The following is a 23,995-nucleotide window of genomic DNA, read 5'->3' as shown; positions in this document are numbered from 1 at the left end:
ACGTGTAGATGATTAAAGCGCGGGTAAATAATCATCGGTGTAGAATTACGAACTCGTGCAGGCTTCTATTTTTACAGAAGTTACCTGTCCCACGGAGGAAACGAGATTTATGTAATAATCTAAACAGAACGTGGCGTCATTCAGCGACGCTATCGCAAGGCAAATATTTATTCGAGGCGTCGGTGCAACGCTGATAACTAAGCGGTGGAGGAATCGTAACGACGCATCGATCATCGTTCACCCAGAATCTTCTTCAAAGGTGCAGAACGCTCGAGAAACTCGCGTAATCGACGTGAACCGTTGTGAAATTTATCACACGCTCAGCCAGAGTTAATTGATCAATTTTTAACGAATTAATTTTTCTCCGGAGAAATGTTCTTCAATCGATGAAATTTCATTCCTTCACCAAAGTGGTTTTGTAACGTCGAGGTCGTTTAAATCGAGATTTTTCACGTCCGTTTGGTTTATTCGATCGAATGAATAACGTTTTCGTGAAATGATCGACGAACACTTTTTGTCTGCGTTCGTTGAAAATTGAAGAGGTTTTTTAGTTGGGTGAATAATGACCGGTGTTATCTGAACTCGTTCATTGGAAAATACGAGGGCTGCGCTATCTTATCCGCGAGACCAGATAAGACAAGAGAAAGGCTCAAGCGAGACCCAGAACGGAAATTGTGCCCCAATTACCCGATTCATGTTTCTTGATTAATTAACAGCCAATAACGATAATCGAGTGTCGTGTGTAATTTGAAAATTGCCCAGTGAAATAATTCATCTTGTTCCGACTATGCCAAACACCAAATCTAAAGATTGAAAGATTATTCGTGAAAAAAAGAAATCCCAAAAATAATACAAAAAATATTAAAATTTGATTTAACTTCTACTCTTTCGTTTCGCTAAATTTTCAGATTTCTCGAAAGAACAGACGACTCCGCAGTCGAATAAAAATGTTCGAAAATCAGTTCCACGCGTTGAAATCTCCGAAAGCACGGAACAAAACCATTTGCGATCGAAGACGCGCGAACGTCAGCACGACAATTGGTAATTAAAATCTCATTAATCGTTTGATATCCTTATCGAGATGAAAAATCGGACGATCGAGGAAGAAGGTGGAGAAAGAGGAGGAGGAAGCGACGGTGTATATACGTAGTCTCGAGTAGAAATTCGCAGGAGGTCGGAAAGTTCGCTGGAACCGGCCATAAATAATGTCACCGTTCGTTCTGACTCGATTATTTCGCACAGCGCGGAACTTAATTATCCTAATCACGAAAATTACAGGCAAGAGTTCGCCACGGTTCCATTACGTCGCGGCCGGTCTCGCAAGAAGAAACGCCCGTAAATAATTCCGCGTCGCGTTTTCGATGGTGTAGCCAACGCTTAATGGAAAATTCAGGCTTGCGTTTTTCGGTGCTCGATCGGACGTTTCGGAGAAATTTAGATAAGAAGAATTGTTACTTTTATTTTGGAGTAGAAAATGTCATTTTAATTACGTCGCTGAATCTTTCTAAGAATGTGCAACAGAAATGTTAAATTTGGCAAAATTTGTTCAAAAAAATTACCTAAAAACTGTATATTTTTAAAATCGTTGAATCTTTCCAATAACGTTGAATTAACTTGGAAACTTACTTTGTTAAACAGAAAAGTTATATGATTTTGCAAAATTTCTTAAAAAGTGTGCCCTAAAAATTGATTTTAATTCATCGAATTCTCTTAATAACTTGGAATTCATTCGGAAATTTACATTATTAAACAGAAAAGTTATTAAATTTGGTAAAATCTTTCAAAATAAATCACCTAAAAATGAATTTCAAGCGTAATTTATATTCGATATTGTGAAAATCGTTGAATCTTTTTAATACCCTGGAATTAATTGGGAAATGCGCACGATGCGGAAGAAACGTTATTAAATTTGGTAAAAATGTATTTTAATATCGGGTCGTATTTGGCCGATGTTTAATAACGATGTACATTTCGTATTCATAAAATGATACGAAACGTTGGAACGTTAAATTGTTTCGACGGAGGCTGGGCTGTACACGCGAAACTTGGATCTTTCAACCTCTATACACGGCGCGATTGGAAAATCCCCTCATCTGGCACACTTATGCACCGAATCACAATTTCGTCCGTACCATTCTTCAGATTCGCACTAATGATCCAGTTCGCGGTGGGCATGCTGCCAACTGGCTCGTTCCTATTCAACGATCCACCCAAATTCCTGCCTTTTTTCCCCTCCCCTCCACTCAGCGTTCAATTATTAATTTCCCCTTCTTATCCGTTCGACCAATCTCTCCTTCGATATTACAATCACCCAAGCTCCTCGATCTTAATCGACACGAAATTAATCGGATTATATGAAAAAGTGTAATTTATTACTTTCGTTAAGTATAAATTATGTTTTAATTGTTGAAATAAAAAGAAATTAGATCTTTCAGTTTGTTCGATAAAAACCGAGCTGTAAATTGACGTCCCGGTGCATTTTAGTCGTTTGTAAACAGCACTTTCGTCCACGCGGGCAACTGTCAAAGAAAAAATTGCTGGCTTCGCGAACGTTCCACCCCCTCGAGTTTCGCCGCTCTTTTGAGGGTCTTCGTACACACCCCGATCGCTTCGATTCTCCTCTCTCCGCCTGCACGCGCGGACAATAACGTCGGAAAATTGGCCGTGGCCGATGATCAATTGGAACCCCTTTTTTTTCACATCCTTCCTAAATGTATGATGATATAAAACAGTTGCCAATTACCATACCGCTTTCGTCATTTCCCCACAATCTGACCAATATTCCCGGGGCTCCGACGAAGAAACGACCTATATGTCGTACACGAAAAAAAGGGCAAAAGTCGAACGCGCATATATAAAGAGAGGAAGAGAGAGGGAGAGACAGAAGGAGAGAACCAAAGGGAGAGAGAACCAAAGAGAGGGAGAGAACCAAAAAGGGAGAGGGAGAGACAGAAAGAGAGGAGAACCAAGGAGAGACAGAGGCGTCCACAAACGAAGTGAACGAAGAGAGAGAGAAGGACGAGAATCAAAAGGAGAGAGAAGCCTCGACAAATGAAGCGAACGAAGAGAGAAAGAGAGAGGGTATGAGGAGGAGGAGAGGGCAGAGGGAGAGAAGAATTAGCATTTTATTCGTGCCGCGACCGATCGATATTCGCGGGCAGGTTCGTCTTCGTTTTCTGCCGGTCGGAACCTTTGGAGCCGACACATTGTTCGCGAATTCAAGATGGCGTGCACCGACACCTCTGCCGCCGTCGGTGCCGCCAACAACGCACCCCTCTACGCGCTCCCCCTCCTCGTTTCCTCGACCTAATGCAATTTAGCCAGTGTCGACGAAAGGAGGTGGGGGCGAAAACCAGGCTGATGGAAGTGGGAGGAGGGAGGAAGGGTGAGAAGGTACGAGGAGGGTGGAGAACAGGGAAAAGAGAGGGTGGCGGCGGTCGACGGAGGAAGACCGCTAATTATTTCGCCCAGGATACACGCGGTTCGATCTTTCAACTTGCTGACCGAAATTCATCGACTGCCAATTCGCATTGATTTTGGATTAGATCGTTCGGAAAATAGGGGAACGCCGGCCTCGATTTTCTACGGAAACGATTTGAACCTGTTCAATCTGACGACTATTGATCTTTGGGTGAATTTGCAATTTTCGATTTAATTGCTTTTGCGGATTTACTTGGAAAGGAACTTTCTCACCCATTCGAGTTTTTCCTTTTTTTTTTTGCGTAGATATATATTTTTTTAGGTGGATTTTTGTCGAATTTGGAATCTGCGATTTAATCGCTTTTTAGATGCTCGATTTTTACGTCTTTGGTTGCAGTTTTGTAGAGCTTTTGTAGGTTTCGAGAGAGACGGAGATGTTTGATTAGCGCTATCGAGTAATTCGAGACTGCTATTTTTAAGGAAGACGAGGATAAAAGTTACGCGACACCGTGCGTCGTGTTTTAATAACGATTTCCTCGTGGGTGGAGTTGTTTCTGTATAAAGGTCACTTCCTTCCTCCAACAAAAAAGACACGTACTCTTCTTTAGAAGCCACGGAGGCACTTGAAACGCGCACAAAGACGGTGGGATCGTCAAAGAACATTAATAATAGAGAAAAGGCAACAAGTCCCCCTCGGATCTTCCTGATCGATCCTCCACTTTGCTTCCTATCGCGAAACCATAAACTCCGATCTTCGCTGTCACCGACAATTTCTACGTATGACCAATTCGCGTGTTCCTCGAGGCAATAACGAATTTATTCGTGAAAAAATCGAGGAGAAAATTAAGGAACCTTTGAAAAATTCCAAGAATCATTCCAATTTTTCTCCAAATCTATAATGACTTATTCACTGCGAACACAACACGATCCTGAATTCTACTCGATGAAAAATTTCACTACAATCCGAATCAAAATAATATTAATCATTTGGGAATTACCAACGTTTCCAAAAATAATTTCACATTAATCCTCAATTTCCCTCTTGGTATAACAAACGAACGCTGTCAATTTTTCTACAGTTAAGCACAGTGCAATCTTCTCCACCTCCCCGCTCGTTCAATTCCTCGTCAAAAGACGAACAAACGAAGAAAGACGAAGAAGGATTTATCAACGAGTCTGAGCTTAAAAAAACATTCGACGATCGAAAGTTGACGAATGAGCGAGCAGCAGGCGTCGCTCGGGCCTGGAACGGCGTCAGAGGCCATCGATCGCGCGACCGGTATAAATTGAAACAGCGAAAAAGCGGAATTGCGTTCTGTCACGAAGACGTTGCGCCGGCACAGGTGCCGGTGGTACACGTGTGCACGGTTCTATGAGACCGATCGATACCGCCAGCCACAAAGATATCAAAAGCTCGTCGAACGTTGGCGCGATATAAATCAGCCGCGCTGCTATGCGTTCGTACACGTACACATACACATAAATACATATATACAGGTTCTACTTGGAAAACGCGTGGCGTCCCGACGCCCTCCGTCTCTATATATCGTTTCATGACCAACGACAACTTTACACACCTTATCAATTATTATTACGGATCGATGCGTGCCACTGGTGTACACCTATATCGAGGAACGTGACAGAATTGCCAGGAATTAACGAAAGTTCAACTGTTAACAGAGGAGATAATGAAGAAAGTATAACGTAGGCGGTAGTCATGGCTGTTTCGTTGGGTGACTATGGATTAAATTATACGGTTGTCTTCGATGGAAAGTGGACGATGAAGGCTTCTTGGGAATTATTGGATCGACGTGAAGGGATATGTCGGTCTTTATGGAGAACCTGTGTTTAAGGGATGATTGTCGAATATTTGCGTTGTTTCTGAATGGAATTTCTGAATGGTGGGATTATTCATTGACATTTTTGTTTGGGAAATACTGGAGTGATGGATAGCGTCATTTTTTGTGGAGAATCTCTGTTTAAGGGATGATTACTGAATAGTATAATGTTTCTGAACAAAATTTCTCAAAGGTGGAATTTTTAATCGAATATTTCAATTTTCCATTATTTTTGCTGGAAAATATTGGACGAAGGGAAATTTCATTCTTTACAAAAAACTTCTATTGCGGAATATTATACTGTTTCTCAATGAAATTTGTCAAAGCCAAAAATTTTAATGGAATTTTCAATTTTTCATTATTATTGCTGGAAAATATTGGACGAAGGGAAATTTCATTCTTTACAAAAAACTTCTATTGCGGAATATTATAGTGTTTCTCAATGAAATTTGTCAAAGCCAAAAATTTTAATGGAATTTTCAATTTTCCATTATTTTTGCTGGAAAATATTGGACGAAGGGAAATTTCATTCTCTACAAAAAACTTCTATTGTGGAATATTATACTGTTTCTCAATGAAATTTGTCAAAGCCAAAAATTTTAATGGAATATTTCAATTTTCCATTATTATTGCTGGAAAATATTGGACGAAGGGAAATTTCATTCTTTATGGAAAACTTCTATTGTAGAATATTATAGTGTTTCTCAATGAAATTTGTCAAAGGCAGAATTTTTAATTCGAATTTTCGATTATTCTTCCTCTAAAATATCAGAGTAACGATTTTCGTTATTTGTCAACTTCGCTTTGTTCCCCAAGTGAATTTTCCTTCGAACCGTTTCCAAGTTCTCCATCGCCTTAGAAATACCAGGTTGAATTTTTAAGAAGACGCGGGGCGATATGGGCGGGGGAAATTAAATTCGTTTCACGAAATGGAAGATTGTTTCATTCATAATGGAATTGGGTTTGGAAACGGATTTCGCCGAGGGAAAAGCAATCAAACTTGACTGTTTCGACGTTGTTGCTGAATTACATCCAGTTTTGTGTTTGATCAATAAGGAAGAGAGGAGGTTCGAACGAGAGATTCCATTATCACGACGGAGCAAAGATTCGCGGAAACCACGGAGGAGAAGCTCGATACGGCAGCGATCTTATCGAAGAAACTTTTAATGACTCGTAGTATACTATGTAATAACGTTTGCGGAACGTTCAACGAGGCCGTATATGAGAGATATCGAAACGAACGTTGCAAACTAGTTTCCAAGAAATCGTTTCTATTAATATCGTTTCATTGTGAAAATATTCCAACGCAGCAACGATCGCAACGTACTTTAACTATTACAAATGATCATTCATTCCGTTTCATTTACAACGAACCCGATTTCAAATCGATCAACAATATTCCGCTCTGTGCTAAACACGGAAAGAGAAACAGATAAAACGATTCGGAGGGAATGTTAATTAGAAAATGTAAATGTTAGAGTTAAATTCTGGTCGATGTTTAAAATGGAAAACAGAAAAATTTCCATTCTCTTAGTTTCTTCGAATTGTGAGAAAATCCGTCCCGAAGACGGTGAAGCGAGCACCTTGAAGCCAGGCCCAGCGCGCTCGGTGGGGGTGACTCCGCCCCTTTGGGTCTCTCCCTGGGCCTGTTCGCGTAGGGGTGGACAGGGATCGGTAGGACGACGCGTACGCACTCTTCGCGAGACCCTCGAAGCCCACTTTTTGGGAACGACGCTCAGACAACGCGGAAATAGTCTTCGTGTAAAATACACTGTTGCGAGAACGTAGAAACGTTTAATTTTACGCCCACTCTACGCTGAGTTAGAGTACTTTCTGACAGAATACACTCGATATTCCTCCTTAAAATGGTTCAGAGAGAATATTAATTAGAAACTGTAAATGTTAGTGTTGGATTATTAGGAGAAACGAGTGTGTGTTTGTGTAACAGTACCAGCAAAAATGATCAACATACATATATAGAAAAATGACATAGTAACCATCTGTTTAGTACGCGTGACGCTATGTTTTTTTTTCTCAGCGTCTTGTCGGTGTTTGTTTTATCAATTGCGTAGCGACGTGCCTTCCTCGCGTATCAAAATAAAGAAGTATTTATAATTCGACTAATATCTTTTAATTTATTACCATAAATTCTAATAGAGCCAAATTCTGGTCCATGTTTAAAATAAAAAATAGAAAAATTGTAATTCTTTTAGTTTCTTCGAATACACTCGGTATTCCTCCTCAAAACGATTCAGAGGAAATAGTGGTTCGAAAAATTTCAAGTATCAGGGCCAAATTCTGATCGATATCTCAAATGAAAAGCAAAAGAAATTGCAATTCTTTTAGTTTCTTCGGAACAAGAATTATTCCTCTAATAATACGCTCTACTAATCGCAAATAAGGGGAGTACGGTGCCCCAAAATATTCTTCACAGATTCACTATAAAAATACTAAATCCGACAAACGTGTACTCGCTAATTCCTCTTAAACTCAAAATACCTAATTTTCACAATTTTAACTTCAACACTAACACCCTACAATCTCTCAAAAAATTAATCTTAGTACTTCCATCAATTACCCAAGATGGCACATCGGCAAAAAGAAAAGAAAATCGTTTCTCCAACTGCCGAAGGAAACCCCCCGTTCCAAAGCAATTTCGTCGATGACCTGTGAGCGAGGGAAGTCGGTCGAATTATTTCCACCGGAAGCGGCCGTTGAAAAATGGATCGCGCGGGCGGGCGTGAAGTTTTCGTTCGGCAGGGCGCGAAGAAGAAGAAGAAGAAACGATCGGCGGTTTCCCGTGGTGTACAAGGTGGATATAAATGGTGGCGGATAAATGGACAGGAAGGTCGAGTACAGGACGAGTTAGGTAGGAAACGGCGGGTGTATCTTCGCGGTGTTCTTGCCAGCCGGTGAAATGCAACGGTGGCCAGATTACACTTGCAGCTGGAACACATTTTAAACATGGCGGTGCAGGGCGCACACGCGCGCCCCGCGTCGATCAATACCCTACCCACCCCGGTTGCTTAATGTCAGTTCTGAAACTCCTCCGTGCCGCTCGGTGACTGCCAAGAAATTTATTCGAAACGTTTCCCTCCCTTCGCCTCACCTGCTCTCTCTCTCTCTCTCTCTCTTGTAGCTCGATGGAAATTTCAGGAGAAGAAGAGAGGAAGAATGAAATTTCGTTTCTTCGCGGTTGTGGATCGATGGAGATCGATGAGAATCGAGCTTAACGATGGATCTTTTCCGTGACTGTTCGTTTCTCGTTTACGAAAATTTGTGGGGTTTCGAGTGAAGAGTTTCTTGGGAAATGTGGGAAAAGTGGTCGGCTTCGTTTTTTCGGATATTTTTTAGGTTAGAATGTAGTATCGTGAGGAGAAATTCGATCTTTTGGAGGAAGAGTGAAGTTCTACGATTGGTATAGTTATTTGAGGAAATTGGGTTTCCTCGAGGGAGTGAATTTCTGATTTTTGGGAGAATTCTACCATTTTCTGAGGAATTTTCATTTAGCATCGAGAAATTAGAGATGCAAAAAATTTGAGCAAGGTTACTTCATACCCTGAATAATCTTTACTTGTTACAGTATAATTACTTTAAAGAAATAACAAAAAAATGGAATTTCTGATTTCGAGAAAAATCTGTTACTTTTAGAGTTGAGAAAAAAAGTGAGTTTCTTCTGAAGAATCTTCATGCATTGTAATGTAATTCCTATAAAAAAATTGGATTTTTCATTTTTGGGGCTGTTCTCTCATTCCCTGAAAAATCTTCACTTCTGAAGATAACCTATTCTCGCACTAAAGCCTTCAATTGATCTCGCATCTCTTCCTTTTCATTTTCATCGCGTGCTCTGTAGTTTTTTATTATTCCGCCGGGAAGATGAAGAGGTATTTCATCTGGGAAGTCGAGTTCCGCGTTGAAAATGATGTATCAGACAGTGAAGAAGTGTTCTTCGGATGGGGAAATTGTTTACGGAGGAATTTTATAGCTGGAACAATTGTCCGCTCGGTGTTACGTATCTCGTCGAATAGGACGCGTTACACGGAACAATTGAAAATGAAGATTCTCTTCTAACTTCGGTCTGTTCCTTCTGTTTCTAACTTCTTTCGTCGATCGATGCACCTCAAATTAAGTTTCAATCGATTCACACGATTTATCGTAGCTTCGCTTGTTCACTTCGCTTTTATTTAGTTTCCACGTCGAACAATCAACATCGAATTCATCGTTTTATCATTTTTACAAATTTCCGCGGTCACGTTGCCGTGATTTATTCGCGCAACCCTCTGTTTGTTCTACGATTCCGGACGGAAGGTGGGAAAATTTTGCGCAGCCACGGCCAAGACAATCAAATTTAGCCAAGTCCGCGCCGACCACGGGACTGTTTAAAAAGCGGCGCGGCAAAAGCAAACATAACTTCGCGCACCGTTCCAACCACTCTCTTCCGTTTCAACGCCGTCATTTTTTCCCTTTCGAATCGACCGCTGTTCCCCGGATTCCGACTTCTATTATGTACGTGAAAAAAGGAAAAACAAGCAACCGGAGAGTGGCTAACGAAAAATCGGGCCGATTTAAGTTTCCATTTTGGGCTCCATTAAGGCTCCATTTTGTCTCCGTTGAAAAAATTAACGTAACCGCTGTTGGAATATGTGCAACAACTATTTTTTCAATTTTTTTTCTAATTTTCAAAGTGAAATCTACTTGGAGGAGAAATTCGTCAGATAACATCCGTGTAATTACTTTCCAATCGTGTGAAATAATTTCTCAACTATTCGAATTTTCAAAATGAAATCTGCTCGGAGGAGAAAATTCGCGAGATAATATCCATATACCTAACTTTTCGGTCGTGTGGAAATATTCTTTGACTATTCTAATTTTCAAAATGAAATCTGCTCGGAGGAGAAAATTCGCGAGATAATATCCATGTAGCGGGGGGGTTCCCTTAACGCCGGCACCTAATATCGGACATTAGCTATATCTGCGATAATTGAAACGCTGCGGAGCCGTTATTCCGCGAACAGGAATAAAAATGAGTTTTCTACGCGTTTCAGTCGCGTGTGCACAGGTAGAGGGATTTATTTAAGAGAAACCTTAAGCGTCCGGCCCTAGGGGAACTCTCCCCATCTACTTTTCAATCATGTGGAAACATACTGCAACTTCTCCAATTTTCTAATTTTCAAAATGAGATCTTAAGAAAGAGCAAATTCAAAGCTGTAGACACAGTTGTACCCTTGCCTCTCACGCTCTCCATCAAATTCACTTGAACACCAGCACGACGAAGAGGCAGAGCCAATTCGAAATGATCATCGGAGATTTTCGAGTGTCGAGGAACAGAAGGCCGTTTACTCGTGCGTTACCGCGTTTCTAGAATTAGAAACGTGACGGATAAGTGGCGAGCCGAGCGTGCTCGAAAGAGAGTAGTACGTACGCTGAAAGAAACAGAAGGGAAACGACGAGTAGGAAGAAAAAGAAAGAAACCAAAAAGCGAAACAGAGGGAGAAAATGAAAGGAAAGAAGAAGAAATTGACGCTGGAACCGGAAACGAGAAGCACGATGAACGCGGGTGTAAATGCGTATCAGCCGGTGCTCCTTCCCTTTGAAATCTGGCGCGGAAAAGGCAGGAAAGGCGGATTACGAGCCGCGGAAAAGAATAAACCATCCAATTGCGAGGCTCGTCGCCTTTTATCGTCCTATTTTCGTTCGTTCCCTCCGACTGCCGGCTGCCACGCTCTCTCCATCTTTTTAAACGTTCACCTTTCGGAAACGCAATAACAGGGAGGCGGAGCAACGTCACTCGCTCGAATTCACGGGTTTCACGGTCCACTTTTCGCGGTCTCCCTCGCAAGGCAAGGGGAGAACGCGATGGAAGAGGTGGGAAGACACGTCGTGTTACTCGTGTTTCCGGATCATTTTCTTCTTCTTCTTTTTCCTAATTACTCGGGGAAATGGCGCGGAAATATCCGAGGACAATATCGATGGTATTACGGTTTCCAAAAGATTTCGACGAGGCAATGGAGATGGTGAAAATGAAAATTGAAAAATAAAAAGGTTTATGATATTTCAGTAAGAATCACTATTTTCTTATTGATTTCTGGTTAAATACGGAGTGTATTATATTAATCTGAAGAGTAGTCTGGAAAATAAGGAAGATTCTTTTAAGCGACCTAATTAAAACGTTCAACGCTGGGACGAAGAACTGGGTCAAAGAGACGCGGTTTTTTAGCAATTTCGTCTTTTTTCGCCTCCAAGAATGTTCCTCTCTGGTTAATACAAGTTTCACTTCCGGTGGATACCTTCTTAGCGAAATGCGACGCGTTTACGAATTTCCCGCTGGTACAGCAACGTTCAGGTATCGAACAAACTTTACAATTCGATCTACACTTGCCGAAGTAAAAGCAAATCTCCATCTTATCGATTAAAAACTCGTTTCTTCTCCACACGTTGAAAAACAAATTTCCTCCGGGTTTCAAGTAAATTTGTAACAATTTCTCCGCGTAGAAAAAGAAGAAAAGAACACCAAGTCTCAACTCCGCGAATTAAAAAGAAAATCGATCGAATTAATTTTTTCGAATACCTAGAAACAAATTTCCTCCGATTTCCAAGTAAATTTGTGCTAAATTTCTCACGCAGAGAAACAAAAGAGAAACAAGTCTCCGTTTCCAGAATTAAAACGCAATATTTTTTCACAAATATTCAGAAATAAAATTCCTACTCGTATTTTCAAGCGAAATTCAAATGCACCAAAATGGCTACTTACCCTGGTTGCACCTTTGCCTCGTCCCCTTCCCCTCTCTCTGAACGCGCTCTCGCCCGTTTGCAGATGGTACAGGTGCTGAAACACAATCGAGGGAGACTCGATTAAAAGCAAGAAAAGAAAAAGAAAGGACGAAGCAACGAAGCTATCTCTTCTGAATCGTACACACCTACATGCACGATTTCGCCATGATTTTTCATATCGCGGAGGATCTTTCGGATCGTTATCGTGCCCGACGATGTACTATCGTAAAATCAAGGCAACCGTATCACCTCAATTGACCTCGTTAAGCCCAATAGACGCGCCAATAAAAGTATAACCTTCCAGGGCCACCGGTATTAGATTAGATTCCCGACGACAAAACGTTTTAGATGATTCCCGGGCGAAAGATGGTGATGGCCGCCCGCGGGCTCCATAGACGGCGGGATATTAACGAGGCCTCTGGCCGGGGCTAATTGGAACGGGGAAATTGCACCGCGGCTCAACCACGGTGAAAATTCACCCGTTTAACGTGTACCACGAATTTCCGGTGAAATTTACTCGATAATTGTGTATCCCGATTTTTTGCAATGTTGAAGATTTTTTTCGACGGTGTAATTTTTGGTATTAGTAGCGGGGGATTGATTGTTAGGATTAGTCTGATGATTGCTGATTGTTTTTTCGGTGAAAAATGGGTATCGAAAAAGTAGAGTAAAATTTTCTCGATAATTGTACTGACTTTTTGGAGTGTCGAATTATTGGTATTAATTATAGAGATTAGTTTGATAATTGCTGGTAGTGAAAGTGTTTCGGTGAAAATTCGCTTATCAGAAATTTAGAGCAAAATTTTTGTAGCAGGTGATTAGACTGATTACAGAGTATCGAAGAATTTTTTAAAGGTGTCATTACTAGTATTTTAATTAAGGATTAATTTGACGATTAATTCTATCAATGAAAGTAGTTGTTGACAATTTTTTGGAGAATTTTTTTTATCCCGTAACGGGTTGAGAAAGACGAGTTGAGAGATAACAGATGTTGGACCTCGGAAGGTACACGTTTCTTCAATTTCCGCTTTCTGTCTGAGGAAAAGTGAGCAGTTTCCACTATCGGTAAGATGAAAGATAAAGTTTTATTTAATATGCACAATAACGTTACGCAGTTGTAAAGAAACGAGATTTAAACAAGTTTGAATAGAGGAATATTATACAAAAGTAAGGGAGAAGAAGTGTGTCCTTTCTTTCTTTTTAATCAAACTGAATCATTGATCCTTGTCGACGGTCGCTCAGTGCAGAGATCTACGTTACCAACCAGAAGGAAGCATGGCTACGTTCACAACGGAGTAGGTGGCGCTTGCTGTAGAGCTGCTGGAGCTGTCGAGATTTTTCTAGCGACGCGTCGCGGGAAGATCGTCTTTCAAATTTACTTGACATTGTATACGTTGCAATTTCAAAAATACGATTTATTAAAATTCACTTTTTAATACTAGAAAGCGATAGAATTATTTATCAGGTAATTTCAATTAGGTAAGATCTATTAAACTTCAATTTTAAAATTCGCTCCTTCCATTTTTATAATTTTCTTAAAATTGGCGATTGAAGAAAAAATTCATAAGGAATTCCAGAGAAGCGTCGAATAAAAGATTCGAAGAGGCGAACGAACAGAAAACGATGAAAAATCCTTAGCGCACTGTTTGTTACATAAAATCTGAGTGGATCTTTGCAGGTAAGCCACTCGTCTCGTACGTTGTAAGTATGTATCTCGATCAGAATCGCTGAAACTTTCTTTTCTGTGCACGGACAGTCCGCAGGCAAGGCTCGCGAAGGGACGAAGGAGAGAAGCCGAAGAAAAGTAGGTGTGCAGAATATGCGTGGTCAAAGAGACAGAGATGGAGAGAAAAAGAGAGCTAAAAAGGAAGGGAGAAGCAGAAAGGGAGAAAATCAGAGACAGAAAGAGAGTGAAAGGCAGAAGGAGAGCCAAAGAAAGAGTGCAAGGCAGAAAGAGAGCCAAAGAGAGAGAGAGAGAGAGATTTAAACAAAAAGGAGGACAGATAAAGATTCAGAATTAAGAGGAAGGAAAGAAAGGACCAGAGAGAAAAAGAGAGAAAGGAGAGAGAGAATGACAGACCAGGGAGAGCCAAAGAGAGGAATAGGTGGTAGCGGGCATCGCGTAAGGTGCAGCAGACTCGTGGAGAGCGTATCCCCGCCGCGCGAATGAACATCGAGGTCCGAGGCAGGCGGAAAACGTCCCCTTCGCGCGCGCGGCACACGCGTGGACGATTATGGTCTAATTCCCTTGTACACGCATTCCCACCAACCTACCTAGCTTACCTACCAACCTACCTGGCTGCCTCGCATCACAGAACCGTCTTGGTGAAGCTGAACGACGAGGAAAAGCGTAACTGTCGGTGCATTCGATAAGCGTACGCTCGAAAGATAGGGGTGTGTCCCCTTAATTCCATATCTCTCTCCCTCCATCTCTCTTTCTTTCTCTTTTTTTTCCTACCACACACACGCTATCTCTCTACTTTTCACCCTATTCCTCTCTCTCTCTTTCTCTCTCACCCTTTCTTCTTTCCTCGAACCCTCCATCGACAATCTCTCTCTCTATCTCTCGGTCGTACGCTCTCTCTGGTTAAGCTCTGGCTCTCCCTTCGATTCGTCGCCGCTTTCTTCGCTCGCAGAGCGTTTTTCCTCTTTCTCCGCACACAGCTCGCTCGCTTTTCCGCAGCTCGTTGCACCTTCGCAGCCCCTCTCGCGTAAATATCGCGGTTTCTCGGTAAACAGGAGAACGCAGCGGGCAAAGGGGGACACAACGCTGCCAGGTATACAAGTGTGTATTCATGTGTACGTATAGATGGAATGGGTGTATAGGGTGCGTGCACGCACATTCACACACACACACACACACACAAGCCTGAATTTACTTGTTCGTACATGCGTTCGTTCGTTCTACGAGGCGCTGGAAGCGCGAACGATCGCGTGCGGATGAAATCGCGGACGATATCGTTAGAGGGACAGAGAGGGATAGAGGAAAAAGGGTGAAAGTGGCGGTGAACAGAGGGGCGAGGGGGCAAGGGACAGGGAATAGTAAGGGAAGCAAGGCAAATGTCAATATCGACGATGCATCGTCAAGAGAGCCGCACTTGGGGCGGGAATGAGGGCGTAATTAATCGTCCAAGCAAAGAAATTCTCTCTTTGTCCTGTCCCCGACCCGCGTAACGCTCTCTCCACCTTCGAGGCCCCATCGCGACGCACGATGAGCCAGCTACGACCAATTATTCCCTAGGATGGCTCTTCTTTTCACCATCATGTTCCTTTTGAGCAATTCTTTTAGATCTAGTCGACGATTCGTTCGGGAGTAGGATGAATATTTGGGGTTGACGCGTTTTCAGCAAAAGTTTCAGTCCTTAACTGTTTTGAGATGATATTTTGAGGGGATATTTTGAGCTTGCAAGGTAGAATATTGTGCGAAGAAATGACTTAAGTGTAGACGACGATTGGTTTGGGAGTAACATGAATTTTGAGCAAAAGTTTGAGTCGTTGGTTGTTTCGAGATATTTTGAGCTAGTCAAGTAGAATATTGTACGATGAAATTACGAAATTCTTATCTTTTCACGTTTGCATTTATTAACTGGGTGAATAATTTGAGCATAATTTTGAGCCTTCGAAATGACGCTCATAGGTAGAAATTATCTTGTGAATTCGTTACGAGGAACATTTAGTACCACACTATTGAGACATATGTCGCTGTAAGATGCTAATTTTGAGCGCAATTTTGAGCCATCGAGAGATACCGAAACGAAATTACACATAAATTCCTCCCAACGTACTTTCACCTTGATTACCCGCAATGATCATCGTGGAAATGATATTTTGCGCTACCGACATATCGAAACGTCAAATCGTACGCCACTCTCGTCGCGACATCCCTATCTTCAATAACTGAAATAATATTTTCTGAATATATTTTGAACCAGTTATGTATCATCGATTACTTATCGCACACCTGTTTCCGCGATAATTTTTGCGTTTACATTTGATAACGATTTTAACGAGTTTCGTGAGAAGGGTCTCTCGTCCCTTTTCTCTCGTTCAACCCCTTTTTTCCTTCCATCTTCCATTTTTTTCTCCTCTTTTTTTTTTCCTAATCGAATCTTACGAAGAACGAAGCGCGACACCGTATTAACCGATATTTATCGAAGATATCCCAGAAGATCTCCCCGGCTTGCGCCTCTTCTCCCACGTTTCAAGTCCGGTTCGATGCTTTCCTTGGAAGTTAACGGGATGGGATGCACGAGAAAGCACGTGTTTGACAGCGTTATAATTAGCTTATTAGTCTTACGAGATGAATGCGTTACGCACCGTACCGTAATATCGCCGCGAGATATAAGTTATAATTTTAATAACCCCGCGTCATTTTCGCCGCCATTTCCTTCTCACCTTTCGAACATAACAAAATCCCTCGCAATGGAAATTCACGCTCGTCGGATTTTTTTTATTCTCGTCCAATCGAACAGTGATTATAGCAACGAAGGATCTCCATTTCGAAAAAATTATACATCCTCGGTGCATTATTCTTGCATTTGTACTATGAATATTTTTATACAAATTGCTCGTTTCTCCCTCTTTTCCAAAGAAGTGGAACAATTTTTTCTTCGACACGGTCGCTGCCACCGACGCACCATATGCGTCACACAATGTATTGCCTAGCGTGCTATAGATTTTCCGGTAGCAGCGAACGTGTCAAGGAAAAAAGTTTTTTTTAACAATCGAATATTTCAATGACTTATTAACATCGTTTTCTTCTTCGACACGGTCGCTGCCACCGACGCACCATATGCGTTTCAAAATGCATTGCTTAGCGTGCTATCGATTTTCCGGTGGCAGCGAACGTGTCAAGGAAAAAAGTTTTTTTTAACAATCGAATATTTCAATGACTTATTAACATCGTTTTCTTCTTCGACACGGTCGCTGCCACCGACGCACCGTATGCGTTTCAGAATGCATTACCCAGCGTGCTATCGATTTTCCGGTGGCAGCGAACGTGTCAAGGGAAAATATCTTTTCTTTAAATAATGAATATTGTAACGTGACTTATTAACATCGCGTTTCGCATGTTAAATTAATATTCGAAAGAAACAATGCATGCAAGAGGGTGACGGGGTGATTAAGAAAGAAAAGAAAAAAAAGAGGATCGATGCAGGAAGGAGCAACGGACCTCGATCGTCATCTGGAGTCTAGATCGGCAATTAGAAGCACGCGCTTCGCCGACAGCTGTCACCGATTCGATGATAAGCTAATTAAAATATTTCGTAAATACGTTTCCTTATACCTTCGGTCGACAGATGCACGGCCCTTGATAAGAAACACGCGTTGCCCGCTCGAACCTTGACGAAGAAAGATTTCGACTCGCGTTCCTTCCATTCCCTAACTTTTTTCTAGCGCAAGAAAAAATTAATGTATCCGAGAAAAATTGAAACTGACATCTGCACGGGCTACATTAGGTTGTTGCATGCGAAACGGCTATTTTCATAAGCGAAACTTTTAAAATTTTTCTCTTGAATCTGCGATCATTTAAAGATCAAAGTTAAAGCTTCGAGCGAAAAACAGTACTTTCGGTGGATCATCGAGTGTTTTATCATTGAATGCAATATTGTGCGTGAAAGTGAACTTCGAATCAAGATCAAATTCAAGTGTCTGCTTGTTTCAATTGGAAAAAATTTAGTCGCGAAATTGAAGTGATATATATTTTATGAAATTTCCTTGTATATAAAAATGTAAAGTATTTTTTCTTAAATAAAAGAAGAAATCATACTTTGGATCATATTTCGATTAACGAACATGATCTTTATTAAAAGTATAGACACCGAAAGTTTCGTTAGTATCTCGATCGCTTCCTCTGCAACATTTTCAATTTTTCTTTAAATTCCTATCTTTTTCTCTTTCAGTTGGTAAATTCTTCTGTCAAGAGAAGCGATTCCTTTTCAACGAGCAGCATGATTTAAGCGGCTCTCAAGGGTTACCAGCCCCTACGGTTGGCTGTTTAAGTAGACTGCACGGTGGCGTAACGCGGAAAAATCAGTATACACTTTCGAGATTCCAAACAACGAAGAAAAGGAAACAGCACGGTGGCAGCCGGCTCTTGTATTTGTCTAAAGTCCCGGCGACGCCGAACATTTGCCCAGGAAGATGGTATTATAACCAAACACGGGCCCGTTCGTTCAGATGAAATGATTAGTGTTCGGGACATCTGCTTCTGTTGACAGTAAACGCTGCGAGGAAATAGTAAATTCTGATTTCTCCTCGTTTCACAACCATCCACACGATACCGATCTCTCAATGTCGTATATTTTCTTCCCTTTTTTCATTCTCTCTCCCTGTCCTCGTTCGAATTGTGCTTCGAGTTTGATAGAAAGATAGAACACGCTATCTTAAGCGGATTAATTAAACGAAAGTTGCCTCTTGGTTGAAGTGAAGTTTCGCAGATTTTTTAACTTAACGAAAATGCAAAGAATCAGATCTGTGGATCTTATTAGTAAAGGTGCTCGATACTCACGAATTGACAAATTGAAAAAGAGCAAATTTTCAAATTTAATTTAGTTCAGTCGAATCTAATGTCTGCATTGACAAATTAAAAAAAGAGAGGACAATTTTCGATTACCACTCACTTGAGATACTTTAATTCAGTTTACTCAAAAATTTATACGGGACGTAGAAATGTTTAGAAACTTCTCATTCTAATCATTCGCCTGCTGATAAACTAAATTCGACAACAGCGAACACACATCCTCTGTCGTTTCCCCTTTCACAATTTACTTCACATCGCGTTTCTAACCAATTCCAATTCTAACAGCAGAAGTAGTAGATAGTATCCACGGGGGAAAAAATAAACAGAGGGATGAAATTAAAGGACAAGTAAAAAGAAAAAGAGAGAAAAAAGATGGGGAAAAGTATAGACAAACGTGAAATGGAGATGACTGGAGAGAGGAGGAGAGGCGGGGGGAAGGGGCGATACAAAACGACACCGGAATCCCGGATTTCCGTGACTGGTCCTTCGGCTAATGAAAGAATTCAACATCGAGATCCCCCGCGCTCGTCCCTTTGTCTGCTCTTTTCATTCTCTTCGCGTGCGTGCGCGCGCGCGCGAGTACGATTCTGTGAGTGTCGCGCACATTCGAGGGTATGCGTATTCGCGATAAAAATGTTGAATGCGTCGCGACGCGTTCCCCAAAACGTCCGCGTTTTCAATGGCCGTGTGTGCCGCACACGCGTGTCCTTGAAACGCAGCGTACAACACGCGGAATCGCTGAATTTCGCCTGAGAACCGCACGGCTGGTGACTTCAAAATCACTTCATACCCCTGCACGACCGGCAACCGCGTGCCTTGCAACGCGAATTGCCTGCTATGTTACAGGCGCAATTGTGAAAAGTTTTTTGATTGCGAAACGTACGGTGGCAAGAGTGATTGAACCGTTCGCTGCATCTTAAAATAATAAATTCGTGAATATGAAAATTAATTTTTGCAAAACAAACAAAACGATCGAGGGTTTTCTTATCAATTTCATGTAGTTCGTAAATTATTTTGGCTTTTCTAAAGTTTCACCGCGGAAGTGTGCCGAAATTACCAGTATCAAAAAGCACTCCAACAGCAAAGGGTTAATTCCCGAAGGATCCACGAATATCTCACGTGCGACACGATAAAAATTACCAATTGAAACAGAGTCCCAGATATATTTTCCCCGGCAAGTCTAATTTCAGCGACAATTCTCCTCATCCCCGTATTCTATTACCAAAATATTTCATAATCGCTGTGCAACCACCGCAATTAGCCGCTCCTCGTTCACCGAATTACGCAATAGTTGTGATATAGCAACTTTCACCCAGAAATTTCATCCCCCTTGTTGTATCAGCGAACAATTGAACCTCTTGTTGCGTGGAACAATAACCGTGGTGGTCGTTGATTAAATCGATAGTGCTAGAAATACTATTTCGAGATAAGGGTGAGAAGGAGAAAAGAGAAGAAAAACAAGGGAAGTGGACATTCGACGGAATAGTAAATTGGAGAAAGGAAGAAAGGAGAAATGGCTGTCGAAAGTTCCCGCGATAGTTAAAAACGTCCGTTTTCTCGGTCAGCTGACTTTAATTTCGTCAAAGCGTATCCAGCGGGCGACAGATGGTCGGCGCGCCGTTCGAAAGAGCCGTTGCACCCATTAGAAGTGCGACGGTTAAAAATGGTAGGTACGTCCGAAGGACAGGTTATCGAGCGTACCATGTGCACTCTCCGCTTGCAACCGCGTGCACTGTCTCGTTCCCTCTTTCAAAAGCTACTCTTTCCGCGCGGTATTTTCCTCCAAACGATACCTACACTACCGCTACGATACAATCCGTTTCACTTTATTTATTCATTTGTTTATTCCAAGGGAGAGACACTTTTAGTGTAGATTAAAAGAGATATTCGCGGGAGAGACGAAGTGGAGGAAGTAAAATAAAAGGGGAAGTGCAAATCTGAATTGTGTTTCCTATTGGGGTAAAGTTATGTAATACGCCTTGTTGTTAGAGGGAGATCGGTAAAACCGAGATTTTTATTTATTTATTTGAAGGGGTTGACACTTTTAGTGCAGACGGAAATCATTTCTCGTGGGAGATACGGAGTGGAGTAAGTAAAATAAAAAGGAAGGTGCAAGTTCTGTTGGGGTAAAATTATGCAATACGCCTCATTTTTAAAGAGAAGTCAGTAAAATACAGATTTTTCTTATATTATTCAGTGCTTTTTTGTTGGGGTAAAATTATGCAGTACGCCTAATTTTTGAAGAGGAATCAGTAAAACAGAGATTTTTCTCGTACCAAGGGTTCAGCTCTCATCGCAGCTATTTTTTAAAGTAAGAGAAAACCATTTTTGTCAACTTCAAGTGGGACATTTCGTAACACAGTGCTAGGGTAAAATAGTCCTACATAAATAAGCCATTGTTTTATATCATTCTTAATAGAATATTGTCAAACTTTAAGGAAAATTAAGGAATGATAGAATTGGGAAGCAAAAAAGACTAATATCTAACGAAACTATCGTTCTATTTCCAATTTTTTAATTTTCACCTTTTCCATTCCCTCATTTAGATCTTTCTCCCATAATTACGTCCTGACATATTTTCGCCGCATTTCCATTAATAATTAAAAAAAAAAAAAAAATACTACTCCTAAACATATGGTAATAGAATACAAAAATATTAGAATTTTCTTTACGTAATTTCGAGTAACAATAGGAATCCAAGCAATGGAAGTTTGGTAAATATCGAGTGACTTTTTATTTATCCTTCCGTTTAGCAACAGAACAATAAACGAACTTCGAAATGTGTTATTTTTGTTGTTTCCCGCTGAAAAATTAGCGTCGATTGTTTTGTTTGTCAGTGTCGAGTGTTAAACTGCGCTGTAAACAGAGCGAGCGAAGGGATGATTTCTTTTCGAGGGGGCCTACTACCCGCCGAGCGGATCGATTCGAATTCGCGGCAGTTTAAATTGGCGTTGCTCGCAATAAACACGAAATATTGATCGCGGTAAATACGAAATACGCAGAAATGCGGCGACGTAGACGAACACGCGACCAGTTGCTATGGTATTGTTGTATAACTGCCATTGGAACGAAAAAAGGTAGAAAAAAAGAAGAAACACCGTGAACCTGATCATTTTTTTACCGCTGTTCCTGTTTTGGTTAAAAAATATTCATTTTTTCTATATTTGTGTAACGCAGCAATTCATTTTTTCTACGATCTAATTTTTGTATTTGTGTAACACAGCGATATTCATTTTTTCTATGGTGTAATTTTTGTATTTGTGCAACACAGCGATATTCATTTTTTCTACAGTCTAATTGTTGTATTTGTGTAACATAGCAATTCATTATTTCTATAATCTAATTTTTACGTTTGTGTAACATAGCAATTCATTATTTCTATAATCTAATTTTTACGTTTGTGTAACATAGCAATTCATTATTTCTATAATCTAATTTTTATGTTTGTGTAACATAGCAATTAGCCATAAACTCATTTCTTCTACAGTCTAAGTTTTGTATTTGTGTAACATAGCAATTCATTATTTCTGTAATCTAATTTTTATGTTTGTATAACATAGCAATTCATTATTTCTATAATCTAATTTTTACGTTTGTGTAACATAGCAATTCATTATTTCTATAATCTAATTTTTATGTTTGTGTAACATAGCAATTAGCCATATATTCATTTCTCCTATAGTATAATTTTTGTATTTGTGTAACACAGCAACTAGCCATAAACTCATTTCTCCTATAGTATAATTTTTGTATTTGTGCATCACAGCAATTAGCTACATATTCATTTTTTCTACAGAATAATTTTTACACTCGTGTAACACAACAATTCATTTCTTCTATAATCTAATTTTTGTATTCGTGTAACACAGCAATCAGCCATAACTTCGATTAACCCCCATCGCAACCTCACGCACGAAAATCCGTTAAACTAACGTAATTCTAAAATAGAATAAACAACGTTTCCTAACGAAGAATCATCGATTCAATCGATTCTATAATTAACCAAAACACACCTCTAGAAAGTTAATTCTAGCAACATAGATACATTTCCACCCGATATTACCTAACACCGTGTGGAATTCTACGTCCTAAAGAAGAGAATCCCTCAACTAATACAAGAAACTCTCTCTCGAAATAATCCCCTCGAAATGGAATATTTATAGAATCTACCATCTTCCATGACGTAGAGATTTCACACGACCTTGAAACGCCTTCAAATTTCGTTCATCATCGGTTTACGTAAATGAACGAAACTTGTCTTTCTCGGTATCGACAGAGATTGAGCAACGGCACGATTCCTCCACATCGGTGAAACTTGAGGAGGAGGAAAAGGGAATTTTATTCGTCGGTGGCGGTGAGAAATTAAACCGGTGATCGGTCGGCCATTCCGATCGGCCGCGAGCAAAGAAATAATAATAATCTCGAATTATTTCCGCGTCGACGGTCGAAATCGATGACTTTCGAGGGCGCAACGTGCGTGCGCCATTATGGCGCGCTCGGGGAGGAATTAAGAGTTATATATAACGCAGAGGCTGCCTAACGAATGCTTGAGAAAATGAAAAGACGGTGAGAAGGGATTTTTTTTTCTCTTTTCTCTTTTTGCTGATGGATTGAAAAAAAAGAGATTGATGATTTTCGTCGTGAATTAACGTAGAGTTTTTCTTCGTTTTTTTCCAGGGAAGAACTATCGTGTAAGAACGTAAGCTCGAGGATTGATGATTTGCGTCCATTTGCGTTAAGTAGTTTCAAAGATCGCGCGGATAATTGTGTTAAACCCTTTTCGAACGAGTGAGGCGTGTAAGTAAATTTAGTATCCATTCTTCTGGTATCTAGAACATCGGCATTTGTGGAAATGCGAAAACGAAGCGATAACATATTGAAATGAATTCACAGCGATGCATAATTCACAAATTCATGTAGTGTATCGTTTTACTCTGCTGTACCGATGGTAAGTGGAATTATCATAAAGTGCGAAGGGGGTAAAATCGAGGAGAGTGAATAGAGTTTGTTTGGGTTTCTGGAGAGTAAGTGTGCAAAATTTGATATAGATCGATCGAAGATTTTTCAAATTAATAGGAAAAATGCAGACAGATGTTCTGTTTTAACCCTCTGTGTCAATAATCACAAGTGTCGTCTGTTTTGTCGTCCAATTTTAGTAGTTTTCTGATAAGAAAATTGCAAACTTGGAGCAAACAATGATAAGAGGTGTGCAAAATAACGACGATCTGGAAGATCGAATATTTTGAGTGAGAAAATGTGCGAAAAGAATATTGACATAAGCGTTGAAATTGCAATAGATTGATTGCAATCTGAAAATTGCAATAAGGCTGCAATCTGAAAAATTGCAATAAAATTGCAATCTATTGCAATTTTATTATATACTATTTCTTATTTATTATATACATTTTTTATTTACTGCAATATACTTGCAACTATATCTAAT

At 40.5% G+C, this 23,995-nt stretch overlaps 1 protein-coding gene across 1 annotated transcript in view; it reads right to left on the bottom strand.

The window, feature by feature from the left end:
- The window catches only part of LOC108576502 (DNA N6-methyl adenine demethylase), a 133,521-nt gene that overhangs the window by 58,408 nt on the left and 51,118 nt on the right, over positions 1-23,995 (bottom strand). The window contains exon 2 of the mRNA XM_017939511.1: positions 12,010-12,084. Coding sequence (XP_017795000.1) covers positions 12,010-12,084 — 75 coding nt within the window. The remainder of the gene's footprint in view (positions 1-12,009; positions 12,085-23,995) is intronic.

This window comes from Habropoda laboriosa, unplaced genomic scaffold, assembly GCF_001263275.1.
Source record: "Habropoda laboriosa isolate 0110345459 unplaced genomic scaffold, ASM126327v1 scaffold291, whole genome shotgun sequence".
In the NCBI taxonomy this organism is placed as follows: domain Eukaryota; kingdom Metazoa; phylum Arthropoda; class Insecta; order Hymenoptera; family Apidae; genus Habropoda; species Habropoda laboriosa.
Note: the sequence above shows the minus strand (reverse complement) of the source record. Positions and strands in the feature narration are given on the sequence as shown.